Source organism: Melanotaenia boesemani, chromosome 3, assembly GCF_017639745.1.
Source record: "Melanotaenia boesemani isolate fMelBoe1 chromosome 3, fMelBoe1.pri, whole genome shotgun sequence".
In the NCBI taxonomy this organism is placed as follows: domain Eukaryota; kingdom Metazoa; phylum Chordata; class Actinopteri; order Atheriniformes; family Melanotaeniidae; genus Melanotaenia; species Melanotaenia boesemani.
In genome coordinates, this window is record NC_055684.1 from 1335054 (window position 1) to 1355117 (window position 20064).

At 44.6% G+C, this 20064-nt stretch overlaps 1 protein-coding gene across 3 annotated transcripts in view; it reads right to left on the reverse strand.

Moving 5' to 3' along the window:
- Positions 1 to 20064, reverse strand: part of iqsec1b (IQ motif and Sec7 domain ArfGEF 1b) — a 287178-nt gene that overhangs the window by 32332 nt on the left and 234782 nt on the right. For 2 of the 3 annotated variants that reach the window (XM_041981738.1, XM_041981740.1), the window contains exons 1-2: positions 11314 to 11412; positions 3465 to 3744 (exon numbers count right to left, since the gene is read on the reverse strand). In XM_041981738.1, coding sequence (XP_041837672.1) covers positions 3465 to 3744; positions 11314 to 11378 — 345 coding nt within the window. In that variant the 5' untranslated portion in view covers positions 11379 to 11412. Of the gene's footprint in view, positions 1 to 3464; positions 3745 to 11313; positions 11413 to 20064 lie in introns of those variants that run through there. The other variant, XM_041981739.1, reaches the window with a different exon arrangement.

The following is a 20064-nucleotide window of genomic DNA, read 5'->3' on the forward strand; positions in this document are numbered from 1 at the left end:
TGCTGCTGATGGTGATGATGCTGCTGCTAATAATGATGGTGATGCTGCTGCTGCTAATAATGATGGTGATGCTGCTGCTTATGATGCTGCTGCTGCTGATGATGATGATGATGACGATGATGCTGATGCTGCCTCTGCTGCTGCTGTTTCTGCTGCTGCTGCTGATAATGCTGCTGCTGTTGCCTCTGCTGCTGTTGATGATGCTGCTGCTGATGATGACGATGATGATGATGATGATCCTGATGTTGATGATGCTGCTGCGTGAGTACCAAGCCTCTTCTAAGTGCTTTTGGATGGGGGAGGGGTTGGTGAGGCACCCAGTCTTCATTGAGAATAATAAACTATGTTCATTCACGTCTCTAAAAGTCTCCAATAATATCAGAAAAAGTACGAATATTTGTTGGTAGTTGCTTTCTTGAAAAAAGTTGCTAGAGGAGTCTAAAAACTCGTTAAATATAGCAACAAAGTCGCTAAGTTGGCAACACTGCACATCACCACAACCCGGTGGTGCAAAGCAGCATTGCAAACGAGCTTCTAACGATAGCAATTAAATATTTTCATCTTGTACTGATGACGGTTACTACATATAACTACTGAAAATTTATGCATCTTCATTTGGATGCCTATTAACTACATGAATTGGGTGAAGCATGAACATAACCTGCAGTGTGAATGGAGCCCTGTGTTAACACCTGCTGGTAGATTTGACTTACTAGTGTGGCACCGGCGCCCCCAGCAGACGGCGCCATAGGCAACCACCTAGGTCGCCAAAATGAAAGACCGGCACTGTCAGCAACTAAACTGTTTCTGGTAGAAACTCATACTTTATTAACCCCTGAGGGAATTCAGGTTATTGCAGTATAATTACTCAGTATAAACAGTCATTGTGTGATAATGAAAGACAACTGCTTCTCAGAAGGTCTCAGTACCCATGATGCAGCTGTGTGGCCACGAGGGGGTCTGCCTGACAGCAGCGTGTTGTCAAATTTGTTTTAATTACCTTCAGATTGCTGTAATGGAGGTTTTTATTGAACTATAATTAATGGTTAATTGATCAAATTTGCATCTTCAAACCATTTTTGCTAAAGTCTTTTTGTGTCTGTTTTTTTTTCTTTTTTCAATCTAAAACTGTTCACAGCGGCCCTCATCTATCAAATTTGCAGAGTTATGTGGCAGACTTGCAATTTGCATCATTTATATTTTGTGCAAAGTAAAGAACTGTGACTCTCAGCTACCAGGCATGGGCTGTTTCCATGAAACGTTTATGTTCCCGCCTCTGACTGGTTTTTAGGCTGCCAAACAGCACCTCTTTATTCTGTTCCACCTCACAAGGAAGGCTTTCCATCTCCACCTCCCAAAAGTTTCTTTTATGGCAGAACATCTCCTCTCCATCACCTAACCTCACTGGGTGGGGCCTCTGGACCAGAATAATTAAGGGTGTACCATGTAAATGTGGATAGATTTCAGAAGCTGCATCTATCGAGGCCGATCGCTCCTACGCTGGATCGGTCAAATACCAACGTAAGATGTGACTTCATTTCCATGATGGTGGGATAAATGAGGGCTCTTATCATTCCACTGTGATCATCACGGTGCAGTGTGAACGGTACTGAAGTGACACGCTTGTGCAGAGGATAACAGGTCACGTTGTATTTACGGATGCACTGGATGCTTCACGTCTATCAGTGTGGAAGTTCCTCCACTCTGAACCGATAAAATCATGTCTACTTGATGAGAGAAGGAGAAGGGGTAAAAGGAGCGCATGAAGGTTAACAACGGCCTGTTGTGGAGCAGTGGCTCCTCCTGCTGTACAGAGGCATGAACAGACGATGCAGCCGAGCTCGTCTGCAGAGTCCTGCACGGTCCAGTTTTACCAACCCGAACCCGCAAAACCTGCTAGGAGGATCACCAAACCCGACTCGACCATTAGGACATAAAACGTGAGCCGCACGTTACCACATGCTAACTGTAAATACACCCCGCCCCTCCTTCACTGCTTTACTTTGCTTCATTCGTTGGTATATTTACAGAGCTGCTGGTGTGTAGTCGTCCTTTTCAGTTCCAATAAAAAAACAACAGTAAATATCGCGAAACAGCAGAATTGTGACGTTTGTCCGACTTCTGTGACGTCAAAGTCGGGTGAAATACAACGTGACCGTTCAGACGGAGGTCGCTTCCACACAGATCAGATACATATCCCATCTAGGACCACAAAGGAACGTAGTCTGGGTCGGATTTTAGAAGATTTATGCCGTTCAGACTGTCATTAAAAACCAGGTATGAGTCACAAATCAGGCAAAACATCGGAACTGAGCTGCAGTGTGAACGAAGCCTATCAGATGTTCCAGAAATGTTCAACAACGGTTCAGTCCAGGAATCTCCTGAAGATCAGATCTAGAATAAGAGAACTGATGACTCAGCATTAAAAAGCTGTTTTCAGTCGTCATGACGACAGTAAGGCAGCTTTTACAGGTGTCTCTAAAAAATCACTGACACACCTGCAACTGATCCGGATGCTGCTGCACCAGGCCTCACAAAGACCAGAGAAAGTTCTGGTTCTGGTCCAGAAGATACTTCCGATCTGCTGACATCATATGAACCACTAAGGCTTCCAAGATCATTTGGGTCCAGTTTGCTAAAGTCTGATCCAGACCTTGAGAGTTCTGGAAAAGCTGGAGTCTGGTCCAGACCTGGAGAGTCCTGAAAAAGCTGGAGTCTGAGCCAGACCTGAAGAGTCCTGGAAAAGCTGGGGTCTGGTCCAGACCTGCAGAGTCCTGGAAAAGCTGGAGTCTGAGGCAGACCTGGAGAGTCCTGGAAAAGCTGGGGTCTGAGCCAGACCTGGAGAGTACTGGAAAAGCTGGGGTCTGGTCCAGACCTGGAGAGTCCTGGAAAAGCTGGGGTCTGAGCCAGACCTGGAGAGTCCTGGAAAAGCTGGGGTCTGGTCCAGACCTGGAGAGTCCTGGAAAAGCTGGAGTCTGATCCAGACCTGGAGAGTCCTGGAAAAGCTGGGGTCTGGTCCAGACCTGGGTTCTGATAAATCTTCTTTCCTGCTGCTTTTCCGTCTCTCTGTTCCAGCTTGTTGTGGTCTGGTTCTCCAGGTCTTCACGCCTGTCCTGCTTCCTGCTGAAATCTTTTAATGATTCATGTGAAGCCCTGTCAGTCGTCTCATACTGTGTTCTTTACAACCAGACCTGCCTCACCTCTGTGATCAGGACTAAAACCGGCTTTGACTGACCCAAGAGTCCAGACCATGTTCATAACAAACTGAACCGGCTTCACCTTGAGACCAGCTCACATGGCCGGGGGATGTTTTCCACCTCTCATTTGACTGAAACATTCTGAAAATGAAGCTGCATTAAGTTGGAACTTTGTGAATTACTGGTGCTTCCTGGGTTTCGGTGGGACCAGATTCAGTGTGTGGCACACACAGACCCTTCGTCAGGGTTCAACCCTCCCCCTCTCACCTGCTTGTCCTGGAGGTCGGATGAGAGCTCATAGCTCTCGGACAGCGAGCGGGAGCGCTTGATGGCCTCCTCCTCGGCCTGCTTGCGGAGGATGGACTGGGAGTGCTGGAGCTTGGGCCTGCGGGGCCGTGGGTTGCCCGGCAGCAGGATGCGTCCGTAGAGCTGGCTGTCCAGGTGGCCTGGGCCGAGCCCGCCGCTGTGGGTCACTGGGATGCAAACGTAGCCGCCGTTGGGGTCCACAGAGGTGCCCACCTCGCTGCCTGGGGCATCACCTTCCACACTGGACACGCAAACACACAGAAAACACACTAACTTAGCACACAGAGAGGACACGCTGCCTTGTGTGTCGGCAGGGAACACGTGACAGATGTGAACTTTGATACTGCTGGTGGGGTATAAATATGAGGGAGAGAATTTATAGCAGCAGTCTGGGTGCCGCCTGTCAGCTTCACACAGAAACAACCTCCAGCCATGAAGCTCTCCATCTTAACTAGAGGAGAGGTCGTCTTTATGAATACTCTTCAAAAGCAGCAAAAAGCTTAACACTCACTAAAATCCCCACAACATTATGAGGCGCTCAATCACTGAAACGCAGCGACTCAGTGTCAGGACTGACACGCCCTGAATGTTAAGATCCACTCGGATCCTCAAAAGCCAACCTAAACAGCTCATTACATAACCAGTTTCACTGTCCCTCGCCTCTCACCCTCTGTGGTTTGCTGACGGCCTACAGCATGTTCTGCTCTGCTACACCTGACAACAAGCTGCTCCACCCCAGAACACAGAGTTTACTTATTTTCCACAGAAACAGAACAGGATGCCAGTACGAGCAGATTACACTGCACGTCTGTTAAATCTGCACACTGAGAGGCAGCTAGAGACAGAAACGAAAGTAAAACCACCTTTTCAGCATGTCAGACATGCATCTGGTAATGTTATCAGGACTGTTTGCTCAGGCTCATATGCTCCATTCTGGTGACCTTAACCCTTAAAACCCTGAATCCTGGACGGGATATAAATGCCTGGAAAACTTTCATAGATCATGTTAAGAGTAATCTATTACCCCACAGAGCTACACACTACCATTCCTGAGACACTGAAGAGGATAGAACTGAGACCTCGGTGGTTAGCTAGCGGAGTTTTAAGGGTTACTCTCCAAATCTCTGTGGTAAACTGGTAAATACAGTATGTGGGGGGGAAGCGTCGTCTTCTGTTATCTGATATCAAATTTGTTCCCGTATAACAGCAATAATAGCAAGTGAAATCACTAGTATTTAAAGGCCACGCTGAGTCTGCAGATTCCTTCAACACGGCCGTGCAGCTCTTTGGAAAGCGATGAATCCGTGTTGTGCGTTGTTATCTATCTACCACCTGACCAAGCCATTATACAGAGAAGAACCTCTCCAATACATCAAAACTGGAACCAACTGTAGCAGAACCCAACATTTCCGCATCTTCACCCTGACAGCTACAGTCTGCTAATAAACTGGAGCCTTTTACCTTAAAGCAACTTTTCCCCCAAACAAAACAAGATCACCGATTTCATTTAGTTTATCATTAGCATGATGGATGAAGCAGAAAGGCTCAGGAGGACATCCGCCTACAGATCATCTATCACTGTGCGTAACCTTGTCAAACATGCGGACCTCTGCAGCAGGATGTGTGGAGGTTGGACAACAAAGCTAAAACAAAAAGCTTAAACCATGACATCTGAAGCCCAGAGGAGGTTCGTAGCGCGAAACCAACGAAGCTGAGGCTAACTGCTTATCTCATATTTAACCGCAGTATTAAACACCACATTTAATTCATCCTGACTGTCCATGTGTGAACCATGTGAGCAGATCAGGAAGGCAAACAACACGCGTGTTACTGCTTCCATATTTTCATGGGAAAGTCCAGCAGAGGAAGAGTTTTTCCCTCCAAACTAACAGATTAAATCTTCCTGGTGGGACAAAAGCATGAGGCTGGTGCAAAGGTGGAGGACGTCTCAGGTCAGACCCGGCGCTGTGGGCGGGCCCTCAGTGGGCAAGCCCCGCCCATTTACCAGTCCGGCCCTCCCATCCAGCCTTTTCATTCTAAATACCTCGAAATTTAAATACCTTTCAATATAATTTCATTTATAATTATTTAACAGCTATTTTTATAGTGGTACTAAATCGTCAAAAGTAGAATAAGTTCCCAGATGAGAAAACTTCTCTCTGGAGATATTTGCAATTTGTGTGTGTGTTTGTACATTTAATCTGTGTGTGTGTAATCACCAAATCCCGTGATAACATGACGTGTTCTCTACGTTATGGTGATATTTGGCGTGCTGAAGCAACTTCAGTACAGCAGCAGACTGATGCCTGGACCACGGGCATCAGGAAGCGTCCAATGAGAAGAAAGGAACAGGTGTCAGGTGTCACAGCAAGAATCAACCATTTCCAGCAGTATCTGCTGCAGATGTTCCTGATGTTTTACACAGTTGAAGCTGCACTAAATGAACCAGGACCCGTTTGGTTGAGCTCTAGTTGCCTTTCTCTGAGACCAGCTGCAGGTTAGCAGCTTAATGAGTGTTCCTCCACGGTTCCTCTGGCTGGGATGTGGAGGTTACTGAGCGGCCTGAGCCTGATGGAAACATCTGCGTGGTGCTGAGTGTTATTGTGTAAAATCTGATCCCAATGTGTCTCATGTTGCTGCTTAGGTTTTTATTAACTGAAACTTAAAACTTTATTTTATTTGTTATCTATACCTAATCTGCTTCAACATGGGTCAAATATTAAAGCTGCTGGCTTCCACCTGCAGTCTCTGGACTGGTAGGTGTTAAAGCACCCACCCAGTCTCCACACAGACATTCACACAACATATAATTAGGTTGACTGGACAACAGACACTGTTTGGCCGGGTGTGAAAATAAGCTAAAGTCTGTGCATGAGATGAATTCTGTAGGAAGAATTTTCCACCGGCTTGTGGCTCTGATGATTGGCCAGCTGAGGTTTTAGGTCTGGAAACAGGATGTCGTCTTCTCGCCGTCCACCACATCATCCCAGATTTTTTCTCTGATTTAAGCATTAAGGAGCAGCGGAGGTATAAATAACTTTAAATACGAGCCTGATGTTGGAATATTTGTTCAGATTTTCTACAATCAAGATGTTTTTTTGTTTTTTAGGATGTTAGAGTCCAGGTTTTCATCACAAGGTAAACAGTGGACTAGAAAAACGTTTTTATGTGGATAGTTTTACTGTTCCAGCGACTCTTACTGGTCAGTGTTTGATGGTCTGTAGCAGAAAACATATTAGTCCCAGATGTGGTCTAGGTTCTGCATTTCCACTGGTCCAGGATTATTTATGTCAAACAACAGCTGGAAGTCACAGCTAGCCAGATGTTTTCCTGCTTTCTAAAGAAATGTTCAAACCTATTTTATGACGTAGTTTCCAGGAAGAAGCCTCTCAGGTCCAGGTAGAGGTCCTAGAGCCTTTCATCTGGTTTCTCTGAGTAAATTCCAGTTTATATGTGGGTTGTAGTTATTCTGCACCCAGCAGAACAGATCTATATGTCTATATTCATGATATTCCTAACAACATCTGAGATGAACACATCTTTATGCTAAGCTAAACACACCTTTAAATCCTGCACTGAAACGTGCAGCTGTGGAGTCAGGACCATCCCTGAGATCTGGAGGAATCACAGGTTAGATATGATTCTGTAGCTTAATTACATGAACTTCGACAGCAGAAACAGAATGAGTTTGACTTGATTGAGGACCCAGAGATCAACATGAGATGATATGACAGCCGATCGAACAGAATCATTTCCATTCAGATCAAATCACAGAGAAAACAATGAGTACTGATAATCTTCAATGTTAACGGCCCGGTGATCAGCATCTTCATAGGATGCATCTTTAACCTTCCTCGTATCGTATCGGACATAAACCAGCTTTGGTCCGGTCCTTTTTTTGCATCTATGGGTTATTTTGTGTGTTTGGAGGATTTCCTGCCTTTCAGCCAAGTCACAGTGAAAGAAGCTGAAGGCTGTCATGGATAAGAAAATTTTACCAGGATGGGCACTCAACACTCAATAGAAAACCTCTTTCTGCATCTTCATCCTCATCCCTGTGCATCCTCATCACAGCTTGAACTTTAAAATCTTATCAGACAGACAGAGCCCGTTAACTATGGACTGAGGGTTGGGCTTCAACGAGTCTGTCCTAGCAGGGAAGTTTTAGTTGGAAAAGTCTGTTCGGATGCAGACAAGCTTAGCATGCGACGTGGCTCTCTGCTTGCAGCAGTCCGACTGCAGCATGGAAGTGCTTCCACCACATTTTCTGTTCCAAAACGATCCGGTCAGCATGCAAACTGATCTTCCATCTGCAGGTATGTAGTCCAGGTTCCACACGGTATCCCAGAGGGCAATGCAGCGCAGACACCTGTTCCTTTGCAGTATTTATTATCTTTATTGTAAGTATTCTATTACAGCTGAATGATGCAACACATCTGATCTGCTCTTTATTTCACTACTGGTTATTCTTCTTCTTCTACATGTTCAGACAGGCGTCACCTCCACAGGTAAGCAAGGTCAGGTAAGTACACTTCTAACATAGACTTAGCTGTAGAATAGGATGGGGACAGTAGCACCTGGACTTTATTCCACCAAGGCTGCAATGAGTTTGCCAAATTCTTCACAGACAAAATCCAGAATATCAGACCAGCAGTTGGTTCAACAGCAGCAGGTTCGGGAGACATACTGGTCCATGAAAACCAGTTTAACCACCATGACACAGTTTAATCCATTAACAGCAAAGATATGGGCGACATCTTACATCAGCTGAACTTCTCCTCTTGCTGCTTGGACATCCTGCCCACAGGTTTCTTCAAAAAGGTCTCAAAGACTCTGGAACCAGATCTGGTCCAGATTGTGAACTGGTCTTTAACTTCTAAAAACAGCTGTAATCAAACCTCTGCTAAAAAGAGACAATCTAGACACAAATGAGCAACTACAGGCCGATCTCAGATCTTCCTTTTGTAAGTAAGATAATTGAAAAAGCCATTTTTCATCAACTAAATGACTTTTTAACTCAAACAACTGTTACGATGTCTTCCAGTCAGGTTTTAGACAGCACCACAGCACCGAGATGCTCTGACCAAAGTCATTAATGACATGTTTGTATACAGATGATGGAAAAATGTCAGTCTTAGTCTTACTGGACCTCAGTGCTGCATTTGATACAGGTGACCACAATATATTACTTAAACGACTGGAGAACTGGGTGGCCTCTCTGGCGCTGCACTGGTTTAAATCTTATTTAGAGAACAGGAAGTACTTTGTATCAGTAATTTTACATCTGAGCAGACAAGAATTATATGTGGAGTTCCTCAAGGTTCCTACCTGGGGCCTCTTCTGTTTAACATCTACATGCTCCCACTGGCACAGGTCATCAATAAAAACATTAGTTACCATAGCTATGCAGATGACACACAGGTATATATTACAATGTCACCAGGAGACCAAGGTACTCCATAAGCTCCAGACTCTTCTCTCTGGGGGTCCACTGAGAGACGGAAAAACTCTTTTGTCCCTCGTCCACCAGGCTGCATAATGCAGGGAGGAGCAGGAGAGGAGAGCTGGAAATGTCCCAACCACTGTCTTTAGTGACTTAACTATTTCAACTATTTTTGTGATGCATTTAATTATTTATTGTTGCTTTTAAATGTTTTATATGTTTATGTTTTTACTTGATGATTCTAGTGATTCTGTCTTATCATGCTGTGAATGTGAGCCACACATTTTCTCTCGAGATCAATAAAGTACTTATCAATCTGCATCTATCGACACATTTCAATAAAAGCGAGTGTGTTAGAGAAGTCAAGGCATTCCCTGAGACTGCACATGAAAATGAGAGAAGAGATTATTTTGGTCCGAGCCGGAGACCAGCAGACTTCATCCAGCCTCATTTAAATGAATACCCAGCACCTCAGCTGGAAATCCCAGCAGATAAAAACAGTTGAGCAGCAGAAATGAAAGTTCTAAGAAAATGTCAACACAGGAAAGCTCTCTGAAGCAACTCTGACTCATCCTTTAATAAACAGAGAATGGGGTGAGGGCTGCTGGAAGGAAGGCTGATGTAATATCAGGGGAAAACTTTTAGCAGCATTTGGTTCAACTTGTTTGATTTACACTGAAAAAAGAGTAAAAATATGTAAAAATGAACTAATGGAGTTAGTAGATGAAGGTTTAAACCAAGATGTGCTATATATTATAGTACATGCTGAAGCCAGCATATACTACATTAGGGATGCATCGATACCAGTATCAAGTATTGGCTGGTACTATGTTACTTGTACTAGGTATTCATAAGTGTTCTGATATTACAGAACCTGATACCAATGTAAAAAACTATCTAACCTTAACATGTTAATACAAAGAGATAGATAGATGCTTTGTCACGGTTCTAAACTAAATCCACCAAAAACAACTTTATCCTCCTAATTTCTGCTGATTCTGACAGTTTTCCAGCCTCACGAGTAGAGATGCTGCAGGACGGCAGCACTTTAACCACGCAGTCATCTGTCGTTCTGGTCCACATCCAGTCAGCTCTAACAGGATTCATTAGTACTCATATCAGTACTGTGTATCAGCAAGTACTCAAAGGTAAGTACTTGTACTCAGCTTGAACCAGTGTGGTATTGGTCCCTTCCATCGATGCATTGCTGCTTCTGACATAAAATCCAGTATGACAACAGATAAAAGTCATTAAGATGGATCATATGGCCACAGATCTGAGATATCACGCTGAACTCCTGGATGCTAATGCTAACAGATCCACTGCTATTTATTTAGTTTCAGATTTAACCCATGAGAGCCCGACGTGACATATTGCTTTAATTTATAGTGTAAACTTTGCTCAAAATTCTGTTGAACACAATGTGATACTTGTTTTCTGTCCCCTAGATAGATAGATAGATAGATAGATAGATAGATAGATAGATAGATAGATAGATAGATAGATAGATAGATAGATAGATAGATAGATAGATAGATAGATAGATAGATAGATAGATAGTTTATTGATCCCAATGGAAATTCAAGACACCCAGAAGCTGAAAACCACATAATAATATTTTTAAACTATCACATGGTAATAAATGGTAGATACCCCCCCTTGGACTTTTCTTACCATTCTTTCATGGGTCGGGCATTTATGGGTTAACTACTTTTCGAGCCATAAATTCAGGCCAAAACTACTTTTACAATTTCAAATATGAGCATGTTCTTAGCTTTTTAAAGTGAGCGCTTGGCTCTGGTTTCTGCACATGCTCAGAACAAACCCCCTCCCATACTGGAGGGCGTGCAGCTCTCTCTCCCTCTCGCTTCAACATACTGACCTTTTCAATTCAAGACCCACAAAATGCTGATGCACCCCATGGCGGTGCAGAAATTACTCGCTGACGGAAGGTGGAGCTGGAACAGATCCAGCTGGGGGTTTAGGTGGTGTGAAGACGGCGCTGGTGACAACACCTCCCTTAAAGACATCTATGAGCTGCTGTCTGAAGAGCTTCTTCTGTTTTCATCTGCTCTGAATAACTATTGGGCACTTTGGTTGAAAAAATACTGCATGAGTTACAGATGGGGGGTGGGGGGCAGTAAAGTGTTTCCCTCCCTCCATCTGTCGCTTCACCCTGGCACAGAATCCTTGCATTAAAGGTGATGGAGTGAATGAGCAGTAACAGCAGTTTTGCTGGACATGAGTAAAGGATTTCTCTCTGCAACTTGCCAGCTGTCCTCCAGTTCAGGACTGATAGAAGGGAAATGTGAAACCTGCATCTCAAGGCTAATACAGAGCCAACCAGAGGCTGAGAACACAACTTACCAGCTGTCTGAATCCAGCTCCAGTAAGGACTGAGTCCCGTCTGAGGTGCACTGCAGACACCACATATTGCCCTTCGAGCCCCTACTCCAGACCCACAACCCCCTGATCTCTCCTACGCCATTCCTGGCTTCCCTCTGTTCTGACAGGAAAAATGCCTCCCTCTCCTCAGACACCTCTTTAACTCTGATCTTCCCTCAGAGAGTTTTGAGGAGGGGCGTTTGCAGGAAGAGGGAGGGAATTCCTCCAGAGGAAATTGGGTCATGTTGCTGTGGGAGTACTGATGTCCCACAGATCTGGAGGGTCTCAGACAAGATGAGGCCTGGGAAACCCCTGGATGTAGTTTTACCTGTAGTAATGTGAATTTCACCTCCAATGTCTTCAGATGTTAGCCTTCAGCCCCATATGGAACAAATATTCAGCTTCTGACTATCAGCACCTCACTACTGCTGATCAAAGTTCACATAAAATGATCCTATCACAACTGTGGTCTTCCAGAGTGCTGGATAACAAGCATCAGCTGCCTGGCCAGCTGACCCACTGAACCCTCTTTTAAGGAAACATCTCAGTTAACCCTAAACCTCCTTCAGGTCTCCCCGAGGTCTCTCCTCCACCACCAGGCGCGGTGGTGTGTAGCTCTGTGGGGTAAATGTGATGGATATTTTACCCTTTAGCTGATCTACATAAGTTTTCCAGGCATTTCTATCCCGTCCAGCAGGTTTACAATCCAGCCACTAAATGTAGTTTTATTCAGAGACTCTATCTGGTAAATCCACAATGATCCATGATAACAGCATTATTTATCACATTTCACCATAAAAACATCACCATCACTACTATGTTGCTAAGAGACCTCTATTTAGACCTGGACATGATGATGAAGCCACTTCCTGTCAGACTTTCCACCAATCAGAGAGCTTAGATTGACGGTAACGTCCAATCAGGAGCAGCCAAAGATCAACCAGTGAGCAGAAAGTTCTATGTGTGTGTGAAAAGAAGAAAAATAATGCTCCTCTATGGCTGGAATAAAGCCAAGAAGACGTTTCTGATGCACGGTGGTGCCACAAAGCAGCTGAGCTGGAGTTGGTTTAGTGAGGATAGCAGGTAAATAGTAGCAGGAATAACTGGAAATGAGGAAAAAGTGGAAACATGGAAATAGTTTCTGTTGTGTGTTTGTTTCAATAACAATATTTTTTCTCCTGAAAGCCAAGACTTGAGAGAACGATGAGATGAGAAAAGGTTTGGTCACTGTTGATCTGTGTGTTATTTCTACAAAGTTCTGTTAGTAATAAATTCTGCTTTCTTCTTCTGGTCGACCTTTATGCTGCTACATCTATTCATACATTCATTTTACATCATTTTACCTCCCAGTCTGACAGCTGCTACACACTGGTTTATACTGGGATTAAAAGCTGCTACAGACTGGTTTATACTGGGATTAAAAGCTGCTACAGACTGGTTTGTACTGGGATTAAAAGCTGCTACAGACTGGTTTATACTGGGATTAAAAGCTGCTACAGACTGGTTTATACTGGGATTAAAAGCTGCTACAGACTGGTTTATACTGGGATTAAAAGCTGCTACAGACTGGGTTATACTGGGATTAAAAGCTGCTACAGACTGGTTTATACTGGGATTAAAAGCTGCTACAGACTGGTTTATACTGGGATTAAAAGCTGCTACAGACTGGGTTATACTGGGATTAAAAGCTGCTACAGACTGGTTTATACTGGGATTAAAAGCTGTTACACACTGGTTTATACTGGGATTAAAAGCTGCTACAGACTGGTTTATACTGGGATTAAAAGCTGTTACAGACTGGTTTATACTGGGATTAAAAGCTGCTACACACTGGTTTATACTGGGATTAAAAGCTGCTACAGACTGGTTTATACTGGGATTAAAAGCTGCTACACACTGGTTTATACTGGGATTAAAAGCTGCTACAGACTGGTTAATACTGGGATTAAAAGCTGCTACAGACTGGTTTATACTGGGATTAAAAGCTGCTATACACTGGTTTATACTGGGATGAAAAGGTACTACAGACTGGTTAATACTGGGATTAAAAGGTACTACAGACTGGTTTATACTGGGATTAAAAGCTGCTACACACTGGTTTATACTGGGATTAAAAGCTGCTACAGACTGGTTTATACTGGGATTAAAAGCCCAGAGCAGAGGGGCCCCCAGACCGGAGCCCCCCCCCCCCCCCCCCCCCCCCCCCCCCCCCCCACCTATGCAGTGAACCCAATGAAAGAAGATGGGTTTTACCTTTTCCTCTGGAAGTTTCAGGTTGGTTCTAATAAGTTTTTTTTTTCTTAGAGCTGCCTCTGTATCTTCCTCCACGTGCTCAGGGATCCCTGAAATAACTAAGTTATCTCTCATGCTATGAGCCTAATTCTTTCATCTTTTTATTTTCCACTGATAGTCGGCTTACTCCTTCGGTAAGGGTTTTCACCGAGTCTCTGTGGGCATTGCAAGAGCTTCCACCTCCTTTTGGCTATATTCCAAACTTTCTTTTATAGATTAAAATTCACTGTGAAGAAATCCCAGCAGGGAAAGCCGGGCATTGAGACTGGATAGCTTCCCGTCGATGGACATTAAGATATCCGTCGTATTGCAGCCGGTTGGAGAAAGTGGATTGGTCACTACGGGGGAATCTGCCGGGCGAACTCCTTTGGAACTGGAGCCGGTTTTGGAGGCTGTGGCCTAGAGTGTCCTGGTGCCAAGTGCACATGTGGACACTCTTATGCCTGAACAAGGTGTTCGTTATGGACAATCCATGACGAGAACAGAAGTCCAACAACAAAACACCACTCGGATTCAGTTCAGGGGAGCCATTCCTCCCAGTCACGCCCCTCCAGGTCTCACTGTCATTGCCCACATGAGCATTGAAGTCCTCCAGCAGAACAAAGAAGTCCCCGGAAGGAGTGCTCTCCAAAACCCCCTCCAAGGACTCCAGAAAGGGTGGGTACTCTGAACTGCCGTTTGGTGCATAAGCACATACAACAGTCAGAACCCGTCCCCCCACCTGAAGGCCAAGGGAAGCTACCATTTCATCCACTGGGGTAAACCCCAACGTACAGGCGCCAAGTCGGGGAGCAATGAGTATACCCACACCTGCTCGGTGCCTCTCACCGGGAGCAACACCAGGGTCCAGAGGGTCCAGCCCCTCTCAAGGACAGTGGTTCCTGAGCCCAAGCCATGCGTCGAGGTGAGTCCAACTATATCTAGCTAGAACCGCTCAACCTCGTGCACCAGCTCAGGCTCCTTCCCCGCCAGAGAGGTGACATTCCACGTTCCTAGAGCTAGCTTCTGCAGCCGAGGAATAGACCGTCAGGGTCCCTAGGCCCCATAGGCAAAGGCCCAGCCACTGGGCGCTTGCCTCTATGCCCCACATCCAGGCCTGGCCCCTGAGGTGGGCCCCTGTGACCCACATCCGGGCAAGGGAAACCTGGGTCCATCGTTTTTAGTCATCATAGGGGTCTGTTGAACCTTGCTTTGTCTGGTTCTTCCCTTAGAGACCTGTTTGCCATAAAGCCCCCGACAACATAGCTCCTAGGATCTTCAGGACACGCAAACTCCTCCACCACGGTAAGGTGGCAGCTCAGGGAGGAGGAATGAGTAAAGTAATCCTAGGAATGAGGAAGGGCTGAGGGGTGAGTGTTTTTAAATCAACTCCATGCATCCATGTCACTGCTCTAATTGGCTCGTTTGCTTTTCTGTGTGTTATTAACGATAAATCAGCTCCTAACGGAACAACTCTGATCATCTGCTTTTAAAGTGAATTTGCATTGAGACAACACCTGTTGCAGTGTGTTTAGACTCAAGCATGGAATGTCATGGCTGTGGTCCAACTTCAGCTCTCTGTGAAGATCTCCGCTCCTCTAACTCCTGCCATGGTCAAAAGTTGTGACCCTTCACCGTCTGCGTGCCTATATATGCAGGCTGACGACATGCAGTGCTACATGAGAGTGCTTCTCATTCAGCAGGCATGAAAACAGGGTCACTGACAGAGACAGTTATTTCTGCTTTGCTCAGTGAGTAAATAGAGTAATCTGTGCGAGTGGAGTCAAAGGAGACAATGTGTTTGCATGTCCACCTCTACAGATGCTGGCATTTGTAACTGAAGACAACAGCGGTGATTAGAAACGCAAGGAGACTGCAGGATTACACCCAGGATTTGTTCCAAGGAGAGACATTTATAACAAGAAGCACTGATAAAAAAGCCTCAAGCTGAGAAAAACAGCAGAAAAACTCACCAGCTTCACAAATCTGTCTCCTTTTCTATGGCTGTAAAAAAACATTTGGACCCTCAGAGTTATTGTCATTCTGAACATTTTCAACCCTTTCAAAGAAAAGAGTATCTGTCTGCCTTCCTTTAGGATGTAGTCACTCATTCCTCACCCTGCTCTAAGTTTGGTGTTTCCTTGAAAGGTCAGAGCTTCAGCTGTTTGTCACAAACTACATTTACGTTCAGCAGCTTTGTGGAAGCAAACAGATCCAGAAAGACATTTATATATATATATTATATACATTACACTGTTTAATATCAAGCCCTAAGGGTCTGTTGGGGTTTCTCCTGAAAAATAACAACCCCAAACAGAAGAGATTACTTCTCAGTAATTCCAAACTGTGTGTAAACCATGTTGGTATGAAACTAAAGCTTCATCAGAGGTGGAAGCATCCCCACAGATGCTGCTGTGTTAAAGTAACTGAGGATGGAACAGAGGAAAATATGAAGCATTTTATTGCATATTATAGTAAATAACTGCTTTAAAATCTGCTGCCGGTGGAGCATTTCTTTTGGGACCTTATTTTATCCAGAAGGAGATAAAAAGTGGAGGAAAACTCTGCAAACAGGAGGATCCTGCAGAAACATGGAAACACAGTAAATACTTCCTGTAAATCTCAACTAGGAGGGTAACTCTCCTCCTAACTCCGCCTCCCATCAGCTGCTTTCCATGATTGATCCTCATTTTAATCCTGCGATCCAGCAGAACGACACTGATGTCACCATGGTTACGTCCGTCTCACCAATCATCAGCTGCAGGGAGGGAAACATCTGGGACACAGAATGACTGACACCTGTCTTCCTCCAATCAGATCCATGTAACCGGGCAGGAAATAGAGATTTAGGAGGAAACTGCTCTCAGAGGACTCTGGGAAATGGAGTTTTCCAGTAAAGGTGGTTTAATCCTGGTGGATCGAAGTTGTGGAGGCCAGACAGCAAAGTTAAGACAGAATTCATGGTGATGAAGCAGAATTTAGCTTCTGCTGCTTCTGGTTCAGTGAATCTTGGCTGGAGATGATGAAACTTCCAGTTTTCTGCTTTTTGTAGAGAAATCGTTGGTCCGTCTACCAGCCGTGGGGGAACAGGTGGAGCCATAACTTATCTTTACCTGCTCTTTAATTGTTCTTCACTGTGTTTGGTGGAGATGGAGATGGTTTTAATGAGCCCCTAGCTGAGATTCTGGACTTTGGATCCCAAACATCAGACCTGATGCTGGACCCTGTGGAACCGGATCAAACCAACCTCAGCAAACTGATATTTAATTGATTTACATTTATCATTTGGAAGGGACTTTTGTGAGGAACAAAGTTTGGTACAGTAAAAAAAAACATTTCGTACTGCATCTGTTTAGAAGACGGAGTCCAAGCAAAGCAGGTTCACAGCTTGTGTGATGGGCCTGCTCGGGTGTTGAGATTCTTGAAGATTGTGGGACGCCCTCGCTGTTTGTGGCTCGTTCCACGGCTGAGAACAATCTTTTGACTGAGGATGGTAGAACCGTGGCAGGCAGCCTGTCCTGGAGACACAGTTGTATTGGCGGTATTGAAAAGGTTAAATACACGTTTGCAGACCCTAAAGTTAGTTTGCAAGTAGGAAGAAAAGACTTGAGTTTGACTGTAGTGGCGTTACTTAGACCCTTTTAGTTGGGGGATCAGCAGACATGCTGCCATGCTGGACCATCTGGAGGGGTTTGGTAAAACCTACTACCTGCTGCATGGGCCGAAAACATCTGAAAATGCAGCAGTGGTTTCTTTCTTTGGTCTATAAAGACTTTATATTGTGGAAGTGGAATACATGAAACAACCCCTACACCTGTATGTCAGATATCCCTTTTTCATATTTTCGAGTGGAGCTGTTGCAGAGTCTTTCATTGCAACTTTAGCCAGTCTGAGAGGCTGTGGTATCATTATTCATAATAATCACAATCTGAATCACCTGTTCCTCAGTCCTGTAGCATTTCCATGACCAAGAAACTGTTTCATATCCACTCATTTGACCTTATTTCTTTCTGAAGTATTTATCCATGTGAGTTTTATTCATACAGCCCTTTTACTACAACCCTGGTAGTTCAGAGTACCGCACAATAAAGCAAAGTATTTCTGCCACTTGTTAACAATGTTAACAATCATTTTATCCTAAAGTTTTGGGAAATGTGACCGAGTCCTGCATTTGTTTACAGTAAAAACAGACTATAGAGGCTTTCGTTCTCCAGAGACGATCAATATGTCCTGATTGGTTAGCGCCACTGGCCTGATTAGGCTCCGCCCAACATTTTTAACAGCTCTACTTGTGTTATATTTAAGGCTAAATGAGTCTTTGCCATTTTTAAAAGAAATTCTTTAAAAGTAATTTTAGGGGAAGATGTCTGTGTCCTTGGTTTAGTTTTACTGTCCTGTGGCTTCGTTCTCATGTCTGGTTTCCTGTTTTCTTTGTTGGTGTGTTTTCTGTTTTGTTTTCCTGTTCAGCTCACCCGAGGGGTGTTCCACCAACGTAGCTACAGAAAGCCAGACTGTATCAGGAAAGCTTCGCTTGAACTAACACCATCTCTGAATTAAGGCTCAAGCCGTTCTGCTAACACATTTCAGCTGCATCTGCATCAGGCTATGTAATCCGAGGCTTACATAGCCTGGCTATGTGGGGGGTCCTGAGGAACGTAGGAAGCCCTGACGAGTGGATGGTGGAAAAGAGGAGAAGCAGAGAAAGAGAGCAAACCGAGAGCTTCATTTTCACATCAGCTGAACAAAGAATGCTGATGGAGATCAGTGACGTGCGGTGGGTTCATGGCTGGTGAGGCACCAACTCCTCTGGAGTCACATTTACATTGTAAGAACTGAAAAGAGCTTCTTATTAAACTATTCATCCACCAGCATGAAACTACGCCCCCTTGAGGTGAGGCAGAGTACTGCCTGCCTCACCTGCTGACTTTTCTCTGCTCTTTATTGTAGATCAGCAGGAATAATTCTCTCACACACACATTAAAGACGTTACACAGATTGTGGAGAGTCATGGTGTATAACACATATTTCTGTAACGCTCATGTTGGACATGCTGAGGACCAGAAACGCATCATGAACCCAGTTTGTACTGGATCACCAGTCAGAGGAGGTCCAGCTCACCATGGCCTCACCCGGGATTTCTACCCTGGATCTGATCCAGAAATCCTCAAATTTAGAGATTTCTGTGTAGAGTCATACTGAAAATGCATTTTTAACACAGCTCAGTGGAAATATTAATATTAATTTATGTACTTTTTTATCATGACGCCTCTCCTGACCGCACGTCACTGCTGTATAAGATGTACTGGCCCTGCTCAGTTTATTAATAACGCAATAATCAATATGCATTATACTTTAAGAATATCTTATCGTGTGTGTGAGACCTACATTAACTCTGTTCCACCAGCAGCAGCATCTTACCAGCAAAGCGAACCTGCAGCAGGTGGAAATAAAGAACCAGAACATGTCTCAGAGTGGGAGGTAATCTTTAAGAAACGTTTGTTCTAAACATGTTTCTCTGTAGATACCAAGACAACGTCAGAGACCACTGCTACTGGTGGTTCTCCCCCTGAAAACCGTGGGTCTGGTGGTCTGAATGAGCTTTGAATGAAGCGTGCGCCCTCTGCAGGGTCATTAATAAAAGGCCAAGCCATGGTAACCAGAAAGGAACCCTGTCTCTATCTCTATCTTTCTCCGTCCATCTCTTTAGACCAGCTTTCTCTCTCTCTCTCTTTAAACACCCTTGGCCTGTATGGACGGGGCTCAGCTGATCCCAGTTTTACTGTTAGCCAACCAGAGGCAGTGGAGGTCGGGTTCCTGAACCTGGGGAGGGTTAATAAGGTGTTAATTAGTTTTAAGGAATACCATGTTCTTTTTCATTTAATTTCATGTTCAGTACATGTATAGTCGTGTTTCTTTAGTTACACTGGCACTGACAGATTTTTTGATTATTCCAGACAAAGTAGTGATGTAATAACAGCTGTTTCTTATTTTATACCAGAATGAGGCGGAGCAGCTCTACCAGGTGGAGCTTTCTTTAGGGAGTCTGTATCAGAGCTTTGAGACACAGCTAAGCTAAGCTAAACGTTAGCCTGCCCCCGAGCAGGCTAGTTCTGGTTCATACGTTACCATGGTTACTCAGCGGCATTCACATAAACCACCTTGATGGAAGAGAACTCTGGCTTAAATGAGCCAGACTTATCAAGGTAAACCCGGCTTTCCCTTCATCCAGCTTTGTGGAATACCTCCCTGGTTTTAAGTGTTAATTCACTCCACCTGCATCTCGTTAGCTGTGTTCCAGGCACATACCCCTGGTTTCAGCCAGTGTTTGTCTGCCTGCTTCCCTGCTGTTTGTCCTAAGGTCTGTGACTAGAGTTAGAACCTTGTTCCTACAGTCCGTCTGCCTCTTGCATTTAGGTCCACTTTTCAGATGTGTTTGTCTCTGATTCAAGCAAACTCAGATGA